General features: G+C 44.2%; 1 protein-coding gene across 1 annotated transcript in view; it reads right to left on the reverse strand.

Moving 5' to 3' along the window:
• Positions 1-431: 431 nt before the first annotated feature.
• NDUFB4 (NADH:ubiquinone oxidoreductase subunit B4) overlaps positions 432-19,146 on the reverse strand; it is a 30,310-nt gene continuing 11,595 nt past the window's right edge. Inside the window, exons 2-3 of the mRNA XM_030203992.1 lie at positions 14,234-14,380; positions 432-1,013 (exon numbers count right to left, since the gene is read on the reverse strand). Of these exons, the coding sequence (XP_030059852.1) occupies positions 951-1,013; positions 14,234-14,380 (210 nt within the window). The 3' untranslated portion in view covers positions 432-950. The remainder of the gene's footprint in view (positions 1,014-14,233; positions 14,381-19,146) is intronic.

Genomic DNA, 19,146 nt, shown 5'->3' on the forward strand with positions numbered 1-19,146 from the left:
GACTGTATAATATACTTTAAGCAATGGATACATTCAGAGGTTAAGTGACTGTAGTATGAGTGGTCAGTGTCTTCCCTTGGTACGGATTCAGCATCTATACATTTGTTTCCATTAGGACAAAAGCTCTTTAGTTTATGTGACTAATAAATGTACTCTATATCACTTTGGGCAAAAGATAAAAGCAGTTTATAAATGCAATGAAATTTCAAGGTGGAAGATGTAAATTATGTTCACCTTATAACTGCTTATTTAGAGAAGTCTGGAAAGCCAAGGAATGGATTTTTCAACAAGCTGATCAAACATAAAACAAGCTGTATGTGCTATTGATTTATCTTCCTGGCTGTGCTAGACTAGAATATTGCAGAATGCTAAAAAGTCAATGTTTTTAATAAAGGATAAGCTACTTAAGTTTTTTTTTTTTTACTACATTGAATGTTGGCACTTTGTTCAGTTTGTATGAAGTAGCATAGTGCTGCTTGCACCTCAGAATCAGTCTGTCTACTTTCTGCATCAGTTTATAGAAATAAATTTTAAACCGAGTTTGGAATGACTGTCTATAAAACACCATTTGATCATCATGAATTATTCTACTCTGGAGATCAGAGAAATGTTAACAGCAGATTCCAAGTCATTTTCTTACTGGAAACCTTTCCTGAAGATATCTTGCAAAGATGTCTGATGTGCTGTTTCCATATCACACACTATTAGAGTTTCTCTCTTTCAATGCTAGTGATTTAACAGTAATTCAGTCAAAAGGGCCTCTCAAGCCACTGACTGTATCTAAGAATTCAAAATCCCCTCTCTCCCTCAGTCACACTTAAAAGACTCGGAGAACAGAAGCAGGACAAAGATACTGGATATAAGTTTTAATTTAGCAAATAATTCATACTTATTAGTCTACACAAATAAAGGGTTATTTGCAAGTCCTGCCGCATCTGGCCTCCAGGCGCTCAATATGACAGACTGAATGGTCGCTCATACTTGCCCTCTTGGATCAGCTTTTCTTTTCGCTCCTGTATACACAAAGGCAAGAGTTTTTCAGTCAACAGTGCAAACGAAACCAGCACCAAAGAAAGAACAGAGCAGACAGAATAAGGAACGCCCCCCCCCCCCCGCCCCCACCATCACTAAAGTACAGATTTACATAAGAACTACAACTTGGTGTTAGGCCACAAAACAACCAGTTACTTCTGCTGTTTGTGGGCAACCCTCCTCTAGAAGGATGGAAATGCTCAGCATTACAGACAATGAACTTCAATTGTTTTGTATGTTTTGGGCTATTTGCAAGACTTAGTGGCTCTCTGTTCTCCTCCTCTCCAGCAACAGCAACTCTCCTTATAAACCCCCTGCCCCCCCCCCCCCCCGGAGCCCTCCAGACTTATAGCAAATTGCCAGCAGTGGAAGTGCTACAGATAAGCCTCCTGTAGGATCTTCCCTCTGCCATGTCCCACCGCCTCTAATACAACTTCCTGTGGGCAGGATGTAGCAGAGGGAAGGCAGGAGGAGAATATCTGTAGCACTTCTGCTGCCATCGAATGGCGATAAGTTTGGAAGACTTGTGGTTAGGGTTACCATTTTGTGTCCTCTGAAAAAGAGGACACATGTCACGCCCCCTACCCCGCCCCTGCCACGCCTCATGCCCCGCCCCTGCCACGCCCCCTTCAGGTCCGGGTTCCGCCCCTATTCCCCCCCCCGTCACATAGTCCCATCCCCCCCATCACATACCCCCCCCTCACTTACTGTCTAGCCCTGGTGGTCTAGTAGCGTCTTCTCTTAGGGGCAGGAAAGAGCCCCCTCTTTCCTGCTGCATCCTCCTCGGTATGGCTGGGGATTCAAAATGGCCACCGAGAGTTGAAGCGGCCTCGCGAGAGTTCAACTCTCGGCGGCCATTTTGAATCCCCAGCCAGACCGAGAAGGATGATAGACAGGGGAGGCAGCGCTCCGGGCAGGAAAGAGGGGGCTCTTTCCTGCCCCGAAGACGTCACTAGACCACCAGGGAACATGGTAAGGAAGGGGAGGGGAGGGGAGGGGACGGGAGACCAGGTCACCAGACCCACGGCGCCGATCGCCCGCCCACACGCCCACCGCACGCACGCGCCTGCCCGCACCCGCGCCCACCCACGTTTGTCCAGAAATCCGGACAAACGTGGGCGGGGGCAAAATCCGCCGGACGCCCCGGACATGCCCTCAAAAAGAGGACATGTCCGGGGAAATCCAGACGTATGGTAACCCTACTTGTGGTGATTGGAGGAAGGGAGAAATGCCAATCTGCAGTGAGGAATGGGAGATGGTGTTTAACAAGGCAGTTAACATAGTGCCCTGGACTGTATTGGAGCAGGGGAGAAACTAGATGTGGGGAGGGAGAGGAAAAGAGGAGGCTTGCTGAGCACTGAGGGAACATAGGGACACAGAAGGCAGATGCTGAAGACGGCCCAGGGGTGGGGACAGGGACACAGGAAAGACAGATGGTGGATATGCTGAAAAGACACATCATAAGGCCATGAGACCTTGAAAAGAGAAAGTTAGGAAAAAGCAACAAAAAAAAGCAGAAAAGGTACCCTGAAGCCAAAGCAAACAGAAAAATTAAAATGTTCAAAAAAGGATAAGTATTTTATTTATTAAATTTGAATGTGTCAGTTTTGCTGTACATGTAGTTTGACTTGAGGTTTCCAGTTCATTTTTGCCTTCACATCTCCTTTCATACTTGTAAGAGTGAGTATTGTAGGGGACCCACCTTAAATTTTTCCACCCAGGGTCCATTAAAGGAGAAATTATGTCTTACCTGATAATTTTATCTTTCTTTAATCAGCAACACTATTCTGCACAAATGGGTGTTATCCTTTCCTATCAGCAGGTGGAGTTAGAAAAAAAAAAAGACTGAACTCGACCAGTGACATCACCAGTAATATGATATGGTGCCCCTTGGAAGATCCCAGTATGCATCTGTTCAAGCCATAGAAGGTCCCTTTGTAATGCACCCATACCCCCACCAACCACTGCAGCTGCAATGATAATCAAACGAGCAGAAACCAGGATATAGCAGTATCAAGCGGACCCTGTACTGCTGTCAATCACTTTTCTTGTACATCAGAAAAACACAAAGAATGCACAGAGTACACACAGAACCCCGTGCCAAGGTCTTGCAAGGGCAGGACTGCAGAATAGCATCGCAGACTAAAGAAAAGAAAATTCAGGTAAGATAATTTCTCCTTTCTTAGCATCAGCACCACCATTCTGCAGGAATGGGAGGTACCAAAGCAGTCCAACTGGGTGAGGGGAGACAAGGCCCCTGAATGATGGCTCTGCCAAAGTCTGAAAAGGCTCTGGCCCACACATTCAATCTGTAGTGCTTGGTAAAGGAATGGAATGATGACCAAGTCGCTGCCCTGCAGACATCCTCAGGAGCCATTGCCAAGGCCTCCGCCCAGGATGTAGCCTGCACCCTAGTCAAGCAGGCCTTCAAACCCTGAGGCACCAGGTGATTCTTACAAATGTAGATGGCCTCGATAGCCACTTTAATCCACCTCACAATGGAAGCCATGGAAAAAGGACAAAGAAGTGGTCAGAGATGAGTCATTCGTCTTCTACAAGTACCGGAGCAAGGTTCTCCAGACATCCAGCTTGTGAAGCCTCCAAATCACTGTGGCCAAACCCTCTGCCAAAAAAATGAAGGCAAGCAGATCTCCCGATTCACAAACACAGATACCACCTGCGGCAAGGAGGGACCGTGCACAGAGATATGGAGTCCTGCATGAAGGAAAGATACGTATCCCTGCAGGACACAGTCTGCATCTTTAAGACTCTCCTAGCAGAAGTGATAGCCACAAGTAACACTGTCTTGAGAGTCAGTTCCTTGATCGAAGCTGAGCGAAGAGGCTCAAAGGGAGCCTCTGACAACACCCGAAAAACCAGATTAACGTTCCAGGAGGGGAAGGAAGGACGTAGAGGAGAGTGCAGATAAGCCCCCCCCCCTTTTCAGGAAATGAGACATCTCTATGCAATACCAAAGAGAGGCTCCTGCACCTTCCCCCAAAAACTGGCCAGAGCAGTCACCTGATCCAGGCCTCACTGCAGAAATCCTAAAATATCAGGGACCTGGGCCCTCCAGGCAGAAAGGGACTGTTCCCCATACCAGGACTGAAAACACATCAGACCTGACATAAGCCAGGGATGGGGAGAACTTCCTGGAATGTAGGGTACAGACCACTGCAGGAGAAAACCCTCACTTCACTATTTGCTTCCTCTAAATGGCCAGACCATAAGCCAAAAGGGATCGAGGTCTTCCATTTCTACTTGACCTTGCCAAAGCAGACCCCGCCTCCAGAAGAGCAGCAAAGGATCCCCCACCAGGAGACACCACAGATCTGCATATCACAGCCTGCAAGGCCAGTCCAGGATCACTAGGAGGATCAGATAAGGACGACATGCAATCCTGTGCAAAAGCTGACCAATCACGATGGAAAGAAAGAGCAGCCCCTCCATCGGCCACAGCTGAAACCAGGGCATCTATCCCCTGGGAGACTAGGCCTCTCCACTGGCAGAAGCAGCATGCTACCTTCGCACTGGCCCGAGATACAATCAAGTCAAACAGAAGAGCCTGAACGATCCATCACCAGCTGAAAAACCTGGTGACTTGGTTCCTATTTCCCTGGATCCAAGAGGGAGCAACTGAGAAAGTCCGCCTGAACATTGTTCTTGCCTGCAACATGGACTGCAGACGGATCTCCACCTACTGCAAACCACGGCCACCTCCAGGACCACAGCCCAACTCCTGGTACTGCCCTGCTTGTTGACATATGCCACTACCATGGCATTATCTAAAATCACTCTGACCACCTTTCCTTGAAGCAGCTGCAAAAACTTACAGGGCTAGGCAAACCGACCAGGAGCCTTGTGCCGCCCAACCCAGACAGGCAGTGAGCTCACCATCAGAGGAGACTTACATCCATGGTGACCAGAATCCACTGAAGAGGATCCAGAGGGCCCCCCTCCCCACTTCAGGAGGTGTACCGAATAGTCCCACCAGGCTAGAGAGAGCCTCACTCTGGACAGAAGGCAATGGGCAATGGAAATCTTGCGAGATCAGCTCCCACCAAGACCTGCATGTGCGCCCTCACCCAAGGCACCACTTCCCAACATCACAGCCACAGAACCCAGGAGCTGCAAATAATCCTACACAGAGAGAACCAGGAGCTCGTAAAACCAGCTCACCTGCGACTGGATCTTCACTGCTTGCTCTTCCGGAAGAAAGATCATGCCTTTGACCATGTTGAAGCAAACCCCCCCCCCCCCGCCCCCCCCCCCCCAGATACTCTAGGATCTGAGGAAATGATCATACCCTCCTCTTTCCTACTTACATAAGTACATAAGTAATGCCATACTGGGAAAAGACCAAGGGTCCATCGAGCCCAGCATCTTGTGCACGACAGCGGCCAATCCAGGCCAAGGGCACCTGGCAAGCTTCTCAAACGTACAAACATTCTATACATGTTATTCCTGGGATTTTGGATTTTTCCAAGTCCGTTTAGTAGCGGTTTATGGACTTGTCCTTTAGGAAACCGTCCAACCCCTTTTTAAACTCTGCTAAGCTAACTGCCTTCACCACATTTTCCGGCAATGAATTCCAGAGTTTAATTACACGTTGGGTGAAGAAAAATTTTCTCCGATTTGTTTTAAATGTACTACACTGTAGTTTAATCGCATGCAACCTAGTCCTAGTATTTTTGGAAAGCGTGAACAGACGCTTCACATCCACCTGTTCCACTCCACTCATTATTTTATATACCTCTATCATGTCTCCCCTCAGCCGTCTCTTCTCCAAGCTGAATAGCCCTAGCCTCCTTAGTCTTTCTTCATAGGGAAGTCGTCCCATCCCCGCTATCATTTTAGTCGCCCTTCGCTGCACCTTTTCCAATTCTACTATATCTTTCTTGAGATGCGGCGACCAGAATTGAACACAATACTCAAGGTACGGTCGCACCATGGAGCGATACAACGGCATTATAACATCCTCACACCTGTTTTCCATACCTTTCCTAATAATACCCAACATTCTATTCGCTTTCCTAGCCGCAACAGCACACTGAGCAGAAGGTTTCAGTGTGTTATCGACGACGACACCCAGATCCCTTTCTTGGTCCGTAACTCCTAACGTGGAACCTTGCATGACGTAGCTATAATTCGGGTTCTTTTTTCCCACATGCATCACCTTGCACTTGCTCACATTAAACGTCATCTGCCATTTAGCCGCCCAGTCTCGTAAGATCCTCTTGTAATTTTTCACAATCCTGTCGCGAGTTAACAACTTTGAATAACTTTGTGTCATCAGCAAATTTAATTACCTCACTAGTTACTCCCATCTCTAAATCATTTATAAATATATTAAAAAGCAGCGGTCCTAGCATAGACCCCTGAGGAACCCCACTAATTACCCTTCTCCATTGTGAATACTGCCCATTTAACCCCACTCTGTTTCCTATCCTTCAACCAGTTTTTAATCCACAATAGGACATTTCCTCCTATCCCATGACCCTCCAATTTCCTCTGTAGCCTTTCATGAGGTACCTTGTCAAACGCCTTTTGAAAATCCAGATACACAATATCAACCGGCTCCCCTTTGTCCACATGTTTGTTTACTCCTTCAAAGAATTGAAGTAAATTGGTCAGGCAAGATTTCCCCACACTTGGGAGAGAGAGAACGATATAGGGGCCCATATTAAATTTTTCCACCCAGGGCACATTAAATCCTAGCTAAGCACTGGCTATGGACTAGACTTTATACATTGTGCTGAGATTTCAGTGCGGAAATCAAAGTTTATTCTATAAAGTATACTTAATTTAGGAATTACTTTATAGAATAAGCCTAAATTTCCACACACTCCGAGCCCCAGTCCATGTAACTAAATTTAGTTGCAGTCAATCATGCTCAGTAAAACCTGGTGTAAATCCAGACATCTATTTAGGCGCGGAGTATGTGTATTCTATAACAGCGCGCATACATTTTAGAAACACCCACAACCCACACATTCCTCACCCACTTTTCAACTATGTGACATATTTACATACACCACATTAAAGAATACGCTTAGTGAGTAGTGCGTGTAAATTCTAATTAATGCCAATTAGTATTAATTGGTTAACATCCAATTATCAGTCCTGATTAGCTCAACTAAAGTTATGCACATTTTTATGGAATAAGCTTTGGTTTCTGTGTGGAAATCTCAGCGCAATATATAGAATCTTGGGGTACGTACAGCGACGTTCCTAGGGTGGTTGACACCCGGGGTGGATCGCTAATGCCCCCCCCCCCCCGGGTGCAGCGCGACCCCCCCCCACCCCCGGCGAAAGGCCACCTCCCCCCGGCAAAGGACATCCTCCCCCCCCCCGGGTGCATTTTTACCTGCTGGGGGGGGGGGGGGGGGGGGGGGTGCCGCTTCGCTATTTCCATGCTCCCTCTGCCCCAGAACAGGAAGTAACATGTTCCGGGGCGTAGGGAGCACGGAACGAGCGGAGCCGACAGGTGCACGGAACCCCCCACCCCCCCAGCGGCGTGCACCCGGGGCGGACCACCCCCACCCCTTGGTACGCCACTGGGTACGTACATAACTTCAGAGAAGTATGTGTATTAAAAAGTATAAATAGTACTGCTACAAGACACCATGTACCTCCAAAAGTAGTGGTGTTTTTCTTGTTCATAAAAAACAGATCAGAAATCTATCCTGCTGGACAGCATTGAGATCATTTCCATTTCTCTGGGAAACTGAGTAAAGCATTTTCAGACTATTCCCTCTGCATGGATATTATAACAATGACCCAAAAAAAAACAGCCTTTGTGTTATTCAACCATAAACTCAAAATCTGCTAGCAGTGACAGTTACACTTAGTCAGCTCCGAAACCAAGGGGGAATCAAATCAGATGTATATACACATGTGCATAAAAACCCTTGCACTCATCCATTTACTGTTAGCCACACTGAACTCGGGTATGTTTGGGATAATGTGGGGTACAAATGTCAAAAATAAATAAATAGCCTATGAGAAGTAAATATTGTAACACAATGTAGTGTGGCAAGACCATGAACTCAAATCCTAGCTGAAGGACACAGCCTTCTGCTTACCTGCAGCCTTACTGTAAACTAGAAACAAATTCAGCTAATTAATACTCCAAGGAGCAGCGCAGGACATATGATAAATAAAATGGCTCCTGAAGCATTAGAAAACATTTCCAGTGAGCTTCCATATACTTGGTAGAACGAGAGGACATGAAATGAGATTGAAGGGGAGCAGACTCAGGAAAGATGTCAGGAAGTATTTCTTTACGGAGAGGGTGGTGGACGCTTGGAATGCCCTCCCGCGGGAGGTGGTGGAGATGAAAACGGTAACGGAGTTCAAACATGCGTGGGATATGCATAGAGGAATCCTGTGCAGAAGGAATGGATCCTCAGAAGCTTAGCTGAAATTGGGTGGCGGAGCAGTAGGGGGGAAGAGGGGGTGGTGGTTGGGAGGCGAGGATAGGGGAGGGCAGACTTATACGGTCTGTAACAGAGCCGGTGATGGGAGGCAGGACTGGTGGTTGGGAGGCGGGAAATACTGCTGGGCAGACTTATATGGTCTGTTGGGAGGCGGGAAATACTGCTGGGCAGACTTATATGGTCTGTGCCCTGAAAAGGACAGGTACAAATTCAAGGTAAGGTATACACATATGAGTTTGTCATGGGCAGACTGGATGGACCATGCAGGTCTTTTTCTGCCGTCATCTACTATGTTACTATGTTTCCATATACTTGGCTCTGCTACACAAAAGGGTTGACTTAAAACACTAAACAAGAATACTAAAATGTGCTCTTAGCCTGAAAGCACTAGTGTGGCTTTATAGCTCTAAGCAGAGCTATTAGCTGTTTATTTATTTATTTGTTACATTTGCATCCCACATTTTCCCATCTATTTGTAGGCTCAATGTGACTTACATAGTACCGGAGAGGCCTTTGCAGGCTCCAGTGTGAACAAATACAGGGTGATGATGTGCTAAGATCAAGTTCATGTGGCACAGCCACATTAGGGAATCGTACAGCGGAAAAGTTGTGTTATGTCCATTACGTACTTTACTTAGGGAATTGTACAGCGGAAAAGTTGTGTTATGTCCATTACGTACTTTACTTTTGTTGTGTTGCAGAGATCAGGCATTTAAGTTGGATCAGTAGGGTATGCCTGTTAAATACACTGTGTTGTAAGCAGGGCTGTGGAGTCAATCGGAAGCAATTTTGGGTGAAGTCTGAGTCAATAAAAATGTACCAACTTCAGCTTCAAAATAAGAAGACAACATATAGTAAATTTATCATTTTATTTACAGTGGTGGAAATAAGTATTTGATCCCTTGCTGATTTTGTAAGTTTGCCCACTGACAAAGACATGAGCAGCCCATAATTGAAGGGTAGGTTATTGGTAACAGTGAGAGATAGCACATCACAAATTAAATCCGGAAAATCACATTGTGGAAAGTATATGAATTTATTTGCATTCTGCAGAGGGAAATAAGTATTTAATCCCTCTGGCAAACAAGACCTAATACTTGGTGGCAAAACCCTTGTTGGCAAGCACAGCGGTCAGACGTCTTCTGTAGTTGATGATGAGGTTTGCACACATGTCAGGAGGAATTTTGGTCCACTCCTCTTTGCAGATCATCTCTAAATCATTAAGAGTTCTGGGCTGTCGCTTGGCAACTCGCAGCTTCAGCTCCCTCCATAAGTTTTCAATGGGATTAAGGTCTGGTGACTGGCTAGGCCACTCCATGACCCTAATGTGCTTCTTCCTGAGCCACTCCTTTGTTGCCTTGGCTGTATGTTTTGGGTCATTGTCGTGCTGGAAGACCCAGCCACGACCCATTTTTAAGGCCCTGGCGGAGGGAAGGAGGTTGTCACTCAGAATTGTACGGTACATGGCCCCATCCATTCTCCCATTGATGCGGTGAAGTAGTCCTGTGCCCTTAGCAGAGAAACACCCCCAAAACATAACATTTCCACCTCCATGCTTGACAGTGGGGACGGTGTTCTTTGGGTCATAGGCAGCATTTCTCTTCCTCCAAACACGGCGAGTTGAGTTCATGCCAAAGAGCTCAATTTTTGTCTCATCTGACCACAGCACCTTCTCCCAATCACTCTCGGCATCATCCAGGTGTTCACTGGCAAACTTCAGACGGGCCGTCACATGTGCCTTCCGGAGCAGGGGGACCTTGCGGGCACTGCAGGATTGCAATCCGTTATGTCGTAATGTGTTACCAATGGTTTTCGTGGTGACAGTGGTCCCAGCTCCTTGAGATCATTGACAAGTTCCCCCCTTGTAGTTGTAGGCTGATTTCTAACCTTCCTCATGATCAAGGATACCCCACGAGGTGAGATTTTGCGTGGAGCCCCAGATCTTTGTCGATTGACAGTCATTTTGTACTTCTTCCATTTTCTTACTATGGCACCAACAGTTGTCTCCTTCTCGCCCAGCGTCTTACTGATGGTTTTGTAGCCCATTCCAGCCTTGTGCAGGTGTATGATCTTGTCCCTGACATCCTTAGACAGCTCCTTGCTCTTGGCCATTTTGTAGAGGTTAGAGTCTGACTGATTCACTGAGTCTGTGGACAGGTGTCTTTCATACAGGTGACCATTGCCGACAGCTGTCTGTCATGCAGGTAACGAGTTGATTTGGAGCATCTACCTGGTCTGTAGGGGCCAGATCTCTTACTGGTTGGTGGGGGATCAAATACTTATTTCCCTCTGCAGAATGCAAATAAATTCATATACTTTCCACAATGTGATTTTCCGGATTTAATTTGTGATGTGCTATCTCTCACTGTTACCAATAACCTACCCTTCAATTATGGGCTGCTCATGTCTTTGTCAGTGGGCAAACTTACAAAATCAGCAAGGGATCAAATACTTATTTCCACCACTGTATATATCTATGCACACACAGTGGAGCACAGTTAGTAAGCACACCATTAAAGCATATGACAGTTTTATACGCTGTAATAACCTGCCTGCCAAAATCATAAAATTGATGTGTGGTACTTGAATGTACCAGAAATGACCTGGCGGTAGCTACAACAAACTTCCTTGGCTTGGAAATGAAGCAAAGTAACGTCTGGCGCTATAATATTATTGTTCCAGTAATAAGCGCACCAATAGTACACGTTACATAGCCATACATAGATAGTAACAACAACATAAAGCTGTAAGATTTCATGTTGAAATCCGAGAAAACAGCAAAAAAAGTATAGGGATTAGTTTTTCTTGCCTCACTTTGTATATAGTAGAGAATGTGTGTGTGTGTGTGTGTATATATATATATTGCCTCACTTTGTATATAGTAGAGAATGTGTGTGTGTGTGTATGTGTGTATATATATATATATATATATATATATATATATATACACACATACACACACACACACACACACATTCTCTACTATATACAAAGTGAGGCAAGAAAAACTAATCCCTATACTTTTTTTGCTGTTTTCTCGGATTTCAACATGAAATCTTACAGCTTTATGTTGTTGTTACTATCTATGTTTTTCTGCCAAGTGGAATGAAAGGAGAAATTAGGATTTTCCATTAGTTTGTCACATTATTGCAGGACGAGCGGGTAGTTATGCCCATCAATCAGCAGATGGAGATAGAGAATAAAGAACTGAGCACCATTACACAGCTCCCTGCTAGCAGCCCAGTTCCTCAGCATCAGTCCTCAAGCAAGGAAAAAAAGAATATCCACACAGGAGCATGGTCAGCAACTAACATAACCAGCCCCAAGAAAAATCCGAAGATAAGGCCCCTGGAAAACAGGATACAAAGACAGTGCATAGAGCCGCCAAAGAGGGCATCGAACCACAGGAGGGCTCCTGGAATAGTGTGAAGAGCTAATGGAAAGAAAATTATCAAGTTAGTCCTAATTTCTCCTTCCATTACATTCATTCCCACTATTCCAAGACAAGTAGGATGTTCAAAAGCTATTCCTACGAGGGTGTGATGCCAAACCAGCCACATGCAAAACCAACGCTCCAAACATGGCCTTTGCCCGCACAGAACCATCCACTCTATAATACTTATTGAAGGTATGCAGCAACGTCCACGCCACTGCCCTACAGATATCCACCGAAGACAACGAAGCCTCCGCATGCCTGGTAGAGTGTGCCTTCAAACCTGTGGTGGAGAATTTCCTTCCAAGATATAGACCGAATACACAGACACCTTCACCCACCGGGCAAAGGAAGTATTGTATGCCATGAGACACAACTTCTGTTTACCAAACAGCACAAAAGATCTATACTAAGGGCAAAAGACATTGAGATCCTTGAAATAACGCATTAGCGCACTTCGAATGTCCAGGAGCCTCCAAGAAGCATAATGCTCCCCCAAATCCTGTCAACGAAAGGAAGGGAGGTTCACCGACTGAATAATATGAAAGACCGAAACCATTTGGTTCTCCCAATCTTCAGGCGCACTCCACACTAATTAGGTCCTGATTGTCCAGGTGTATGGGGAACGCTTTGGATGGGCCCTTCATAAAGGCTAGCCATCCGACTACCTGCCAGAAACCCCCATGGGTTCCTCTATGGAAAGAGCTGCCAGTGCCTCAGAAATCAGGGAGCCTAACTCCCATCGCTGAAACAGTCTGACCACCGAGGGAGCTCACCTTCCACCAAGGGCTCTGACAGAGACAGCCACTCCGAGCAGCCCGACTGCAGTGAAATCCGAGACCAAACCTCCACAGGTCACAAGCCACGATCTCCTGGGAGCTGGCAGCCCCTGCCCCCTTTCTCACCTGAGCTGCCGGGCCCACTGGAGAAGAGACTCCTTGCACCAGCACATAGGGCTGGTGGAGCAGGAGAACAAGTCCTTGAGATAAGGACAGGCCCCAACACAAGGCTCCCTCCCGAAGAGGCCCCCACCTCTTCAGCTGCCTGCGCTGGGGCCTCACGTCTGCAGAAAACAAAATGGCTGCCATGCCTCCTTCTGAGGAGAGGTGCCAAGACGTTACACTGGGGACTGGAGCTGGAAGAAATGTGCTGCTGTGAATGAGTGTGCCCCGTGGGTATAAACCCCAAACCAGCACCTCCACTCAGGAAACCGATATGCACACCGTGCAGTGACCCGAGAAGGAACACCGCCCAATAAGGAAGTAAATTTTCAAATTTCTCAGCAAAAAAATTGTAGGTGTGTGTGTAGGTGTCTCTCTCTTTACATATCTTTGTCCTGGTTATATTTAGCCATACTTCTGATCTAGAACAAAAAAATTGAAAGCTTAATATTAGTAGGAGCTGGTCAGGACAAAATAGAGGAGTGGAGTCGAAGGTTGGTTTACCAACTCCACAGCCCTGGTTGTAAGCAGTATAAGCTATTCCTTGGGGCACATCAAAGAAGTTCCCCAGCTTCTATCAAGCACTCACACCACTGTCAGGCTTATTTTCTTTATGGTGTGGCCAAGGAATGGCCTGCTCCATGGAACTAAGGGGAAATTGAGCTTCACACCCATTACATCAAAAGTTACTAACATGCACTACCTCATTAATACTAGGTTTTGAATGTTAATGACAAAACAATAAAACAGACATTTTTAATTTTACATTGTGCATGTATTTTTGCAATCTGCTCAGAATTATATGAAATATGCACTAGTGTATGTTTGTAACTCTAGATGCTAGGCTTTTGTGTGTGATGTAAGATAGTGTGCCAGTTACTGGAAAATGTGTATGAGCTTTATAGCAAGCTAGAAGAGATCAAAAGTATGATTAACCTCTATTCTCTTTTCCCAGTTTTAGCTCATTATATGGCAGGCTGATTAGCAGGGTCAAAGGAGACAGAAAATTTATTTGCCACAGGTTGCTACTCTCAGGCAAGTCATACAAGCTCTAACCACATGCTTGAGAGCAGTCTAAAATCACCATCTCCCATTAACAGCTTCAAACATTTTCCATTTTATTTTCTTTCTTAGAACTGTTATATTTAGTTTAGAGGACTGAGGCTCAAGTTATAGTGCACTCAATTTGGTTTTGAAGCAAAAACTCATTTCTGGAATAGATTAAATTACTCGCAGTTTTTAGTAATGGCTCCTTCTGCTAAAGTGTCATCAATCTGTGGGTTCTATCTTCCCTTAGATTTCTTTCTAGTCCCAGTCTCTCTCTGTTCAAGAGACAGACAGAACCCCCTCCCCCAAAAGTACATGATTGTTCTCATCTGAAATCTTACCCTATCGTATTTGAGGACATAGTAAATGACAAAAAGAGGTCCAACTCCCCACACAAAACCGAGGAAGGAGGTCTTGGGTGTAGGTCTGAAATTTGGGTAGACATTTAATGTTCTTGCATAAGTCCAACGAGTCAAGGCAGGATCTTCCTAAAATACACAAGCACATTAAAACACCAGCCATTATATTACTAAACAGAAAATAAATGACAAACAACAAAAATATGAGTGTGACAGACTGGGTCTCTAAACCAAGTAATAAGTGTTTCAGTCACGTGACATCCCATAAATTCCACCTAACATTCACAGTTGTATTGTTTAACAGTTCCCAGCTCTGTGCTCTTAATATAGTCCAATATTAATCTTCCAGAAGAGTGTGAGTGCCACATTAATCCATCTGTAGAGGTAGAAATAAAGACCAAGAAACCAGATGCAGGTGATACCTATCTATAGGACTATTGGCAATTGATGGCCCCATTTTGACAGACTTGCATTCCCTGCAATCTACCATTTACATGCACATTCATTTTATCATCCTCATCCTCAATATAATTTGCTTTTGAGTTTCACAAAGCACTCCCTGGTCTTGGGATAGGAAGTAGTGTTCTATTGTGGATTAAAACTGGTTAAAAGATAGAAAACAGAGAGTAGGGTTAAATGGTCAGTATTCTCAATTGAGAAGGGTAGATAGTGGGGTTCCCCAGGGGTCTGTGCTGGGACTGCTGCATTTTAACATTTATAAATGACCTAGAGATGGGAGTAACTAGTGAGGTAATTAAATTTGCTGACGACAAAGTTATTCAAAGTTGTTAAATTGTGGGAAGACTGTGAAAAATTACAAGAGGACCTTACGAGACTGGGAGTCTAAATGGCCAATGACATTTAATGTGAGCAAGTGCAAAGTGATGCATGTGGGAAAGAGGAATCCTAATTATAGCTACATAATGAAAGGTTCCACGTTAGGAATCACTGACCAAGAAAGGAATCTAGGTGTCGTCATTGATGATACATTGAAACCTTCTGCTCAGTGTGCTGCGGCGGCAAAGAAAACAAATAGAATATTAGGTATTAGGAAAGGAATGGAAAACAAAAATGAGGACATTACCTTTGTATCACTCCATGGTGCGAACGCACCTCAAATACTGTGTTCAATTCTGGTCACCGCATCTCAAAAAAGATATCATGAAATTAGAAAAGGTGCAGAGAAGGGAAACAAAAATGATAAAGGGGGTGGGACAACCCTATGAGGAAAGGCTAAAGTGGCTAGGTCTCTTCAGCTTGGGGAAAAGACAGCTGAGGGGAGATATGATAGAGGTCTATGAAATGAGTGGAGTGGAACAGGTAGACGTGAAGCGTCTGTTTACTCTTTCCAAAAAAATACTAGTACTAGGGGGCATGCAATGAGGCTACAAAGTAGTTAATTTAAAAAGAATCTGAGAAAAAATTTCTTCACTCCACTTGTAATTAAACTCTGGAATTCGTTGCCACAGAATGTGATAAAGGCGGTTAGCTTAGCGGGGTTTAAAAAAAGGTTTGGACAGCTTCCTAAAGGAAAAGTCTATAGACCATTGTTAAAATGACCTGGGGAAAATCAACTATTACTGGGATAAGCAGAATAAAATATTTTGTACTTTTTTGGGATCTTGCCAGGTATTTGTGACCTGGATTGGCCACTATTGGAAACAGGATGCGGCTTCGTGGACCTTTGGTCTGTCCCAGTATGGTAATATTTATGTACTTATACTATTTGAAAAGATAAACAACAGTTCTCTTTTACCCTTTTCACCCTACTCATGACTTTACAGACTTCTATCATATCACGTCCAGGCTGAAGAGCTCCTCTAGCCCTTCTTCACAAGGAAGTCTTTCATCTCCTTCATCCTTCTCCTTGTCTTTTCTAATTCTACTAGATCTTGAGATGGGGTGACTAGAGCCACACACAATACTCATAAAAATTGTGACCACATAATGGAGCACTACAGATATTATAATATTTTCCATTTCTTTGATAATTCCTAAGTTTCTATTTGTTTTTCTGACAGTTCCCACAAACTAAGCTTAGGAGCTTTGTTTTGTGACCTTCGTTTCTTCTGGCCTGCAAAACCACTGAAAGGCTCAGAATGGTAAATCAGTCATATGCTTTCCTCACAATGCATACAAGTCCCTCGTTCATACAAGGATGTTTTCACTTAAGTACCAAGGTTTGCATATATCTTTTTATTCTTCCATTCCAGATTCTGGAATGCTTCAGCATCTAATAAAAATCTTGACATCAAATAGAAAGGATTATATTGTGCTTCCTCTCATATCTACTGTATGGATACATGCAAGGATTCTCAGAAGCAAGAGGACCCCCAATGCACATCCTGAATGCAACACAACTTCAGTCAGACAAAAAGATGAGCACTGCAGTACTCCTGATTGATCAGTCTCCAGACCTGTCTTCAGGAACCCCCTCAGCTGGATGAGTTCAGAGATCTCAAATAGGATGCAAATGGAAAAACAAATAGCCAACATAGCAAAATAGGGGGGGGGGCACTTTTTTGTTTTTAAAGATGTGTTTACTGATAGGAGGAAGTGCAAAAAGTAACACTGTCAGGGGAGGAATATATGAAAGGTGAGGATAAAGCAGAATTGATAACAAATATTGATGTTCTGTGTTCACAGATGAAGGACCAGGAGTAGAACTGCAGAAAACACACCAGAAATAGGCATGGAATGATTTTCAGACAACTGCTTTCATGAGGAGCTAGCTAAACACAGACACAAAAAGATGGGTCTGGATAGGATGCATCCAAGGGCACTGAAGGAACCTCGAGAAGTTCTGGCAGCTCCACTGGATGATGTATTGACATGGGGTGGGGGTGTCTAGCAAAACTTGAGTAAGTCTAGAATTTGGCAGCCAAGATTTAATGATTAAAAAAAATAATAATAATAATAGGTCATACACTTGGGCTTTAAAAACCTGAGGAAGTTGTACAGTATAGGGAGGTGAGATACTTCTGTACATGAAAGAGCAGGACTTAGGGGTGATGATCTTAGTGGCCAAACAGAGAAGTTGGCAGCAAATGCCAGCAGGATGATTAAGGAAAGTAATGGAAACATCAGGAAAAATCAGGCAATAGTGCCTCTGTATAAGTCTCTCATGAGACCCCATTTAGAGTATGGTGTTCAATTCTAGAGACCACACTTTCAAAAAGATATAAACCAGGATGGAGTCAATCCAGAGGTTAGTGGCCTTCATCATAAAGGGTATAAGGACAAAGATCTCAATATGTATACTTTGGAAGAAAGGCAGTCCATGACAGATATACGAGAGACATTTAAACACCTCCATGGCATGAATTCACAGGAGGTGGGCCTCTTTCAAATAGAGGCATATGATGAAGATTAAACAGGATAGACTCAGGAGTAATCTAAGAAAAATGTCTTCATGGAAAAGGTGGTGGACACAGCCAGCCTCCGAGCAGAGATGGTGGATATGAGGACTATGTCCGAACTCAAGAAAACATGGGGCAAGCACAGATGTTCTAAGTTTAGCTTGGTATGGATTGACAGACTGAATAGACCATATGGTCTATATACCATAGTTTTTTTCTGTTTCTATGTTTATATTAATTGCAAATGTTAACATATAATGGAAAGTGTATGCTAATATATCTCAGTCTTAAAACTCTGACCACATAGGGTCTCTTACCATGATTGAGGGGCCATTATAGTGTGTACTGTGTACTCTCGAACTGCATTAGCAATGCATTATTTCAGCAAGTTCATTTTCACCAATGTCACTAAGTTTTTGATAAAAATGTTTTAAGGCAGTGTTTACAATTCACTATGTTTAATATATGTTTTATAAGAAATGCAAAAAAGCAAAACAACAAAAAAAATACAAATTAAAGAAATTACATACAGGTCCTTCTGCCTTTGTATCAGGTTACACAGTCTTCACAAAGCTTCTAACAAGGTTGCAAAAACTTCTTTCAACAAACCTCAGAAGTTGCTGGGGCTTATATTTCCACCCAAGAGAGGACAAAGAGGTTTCTCCAAGCATCTTCAATCAATGGAAGAAATGTGTATTGGGACATTCAGAGTTGGATCTAGTGAACAAGTACTACTACTTAACACTACTACTTAACATTTCTAGAGCGCTACTAGGGTTACGCAGCGCTGTACAATTTAACAAAGAGAGACAGTCCCTGCTCAAAGAGCTTACAATCTAATAGACCTAGCTGCTCTCATTTCAAGCTATGAGGTTAGTCTCCCTAAGTTTAGGGAGCACAAAACATTTAAGACCACATAAAAAAAAGCAAGGCCCATTGATTCCGGCATCCTGTTTCCCCACAGTGGCCAATCCAGGTGACAGTACATCTAATTGTTGGGATCCGAGAGTATCTTTCATAGTTATTTCCATGGATAAGAAATGGCTCTCCTAATTAATAATTTTTATAGACTTTTCCCACCAGGAACTTGTCCAAACCACATCCTCTGGTGATAGATTGCACAGTGCATGGCATGAAAAAAATGTGATTGAAGATGGCGAAGGGAGTTTTGGGAAGGAACCCTCAGTGGGAGGAGGAATAAAGTAATTATGAAGTTAACTGAATATGAACTATATAGGTTTATGATTCACTGAGGTTTGGAAATGGGATATATGGGGGGTGGGGGGGGGGGGGGGTTGTAATAATTTGCATTACACTGAAACTGACACCAGTATTGTTCTCTGGATGTTGGGGGAGTTTTGGGAGGGAAGGGGTGGGGAATAAAACTGGAACACACTAATATATATGTTTATTTGAGCTTGCACAGGGCACATAGTATCAGAGCAAATTTGGCAGAAGACCTGTACGGTTCATCCAGTCTGCCCAACAAGGTGGCCACAGTTTTTTCTACAACGCTGCAAAGTGGCATCTTGCCAA

This window comes from Microcaecilia unicolor, chromosome 5, assembly GCF_901765095.1.
Source record: "Microcaecilia unicolor chromosome 5, aMicUni1.1, whole genome shotgun sequence".
Lineage (NCBI taxonomy): Eukaryota > Metazoa > Chordata > Amphibia > Gymnophiona > Siphonopidae > Microcaecilia > Microcaecilia unicolor.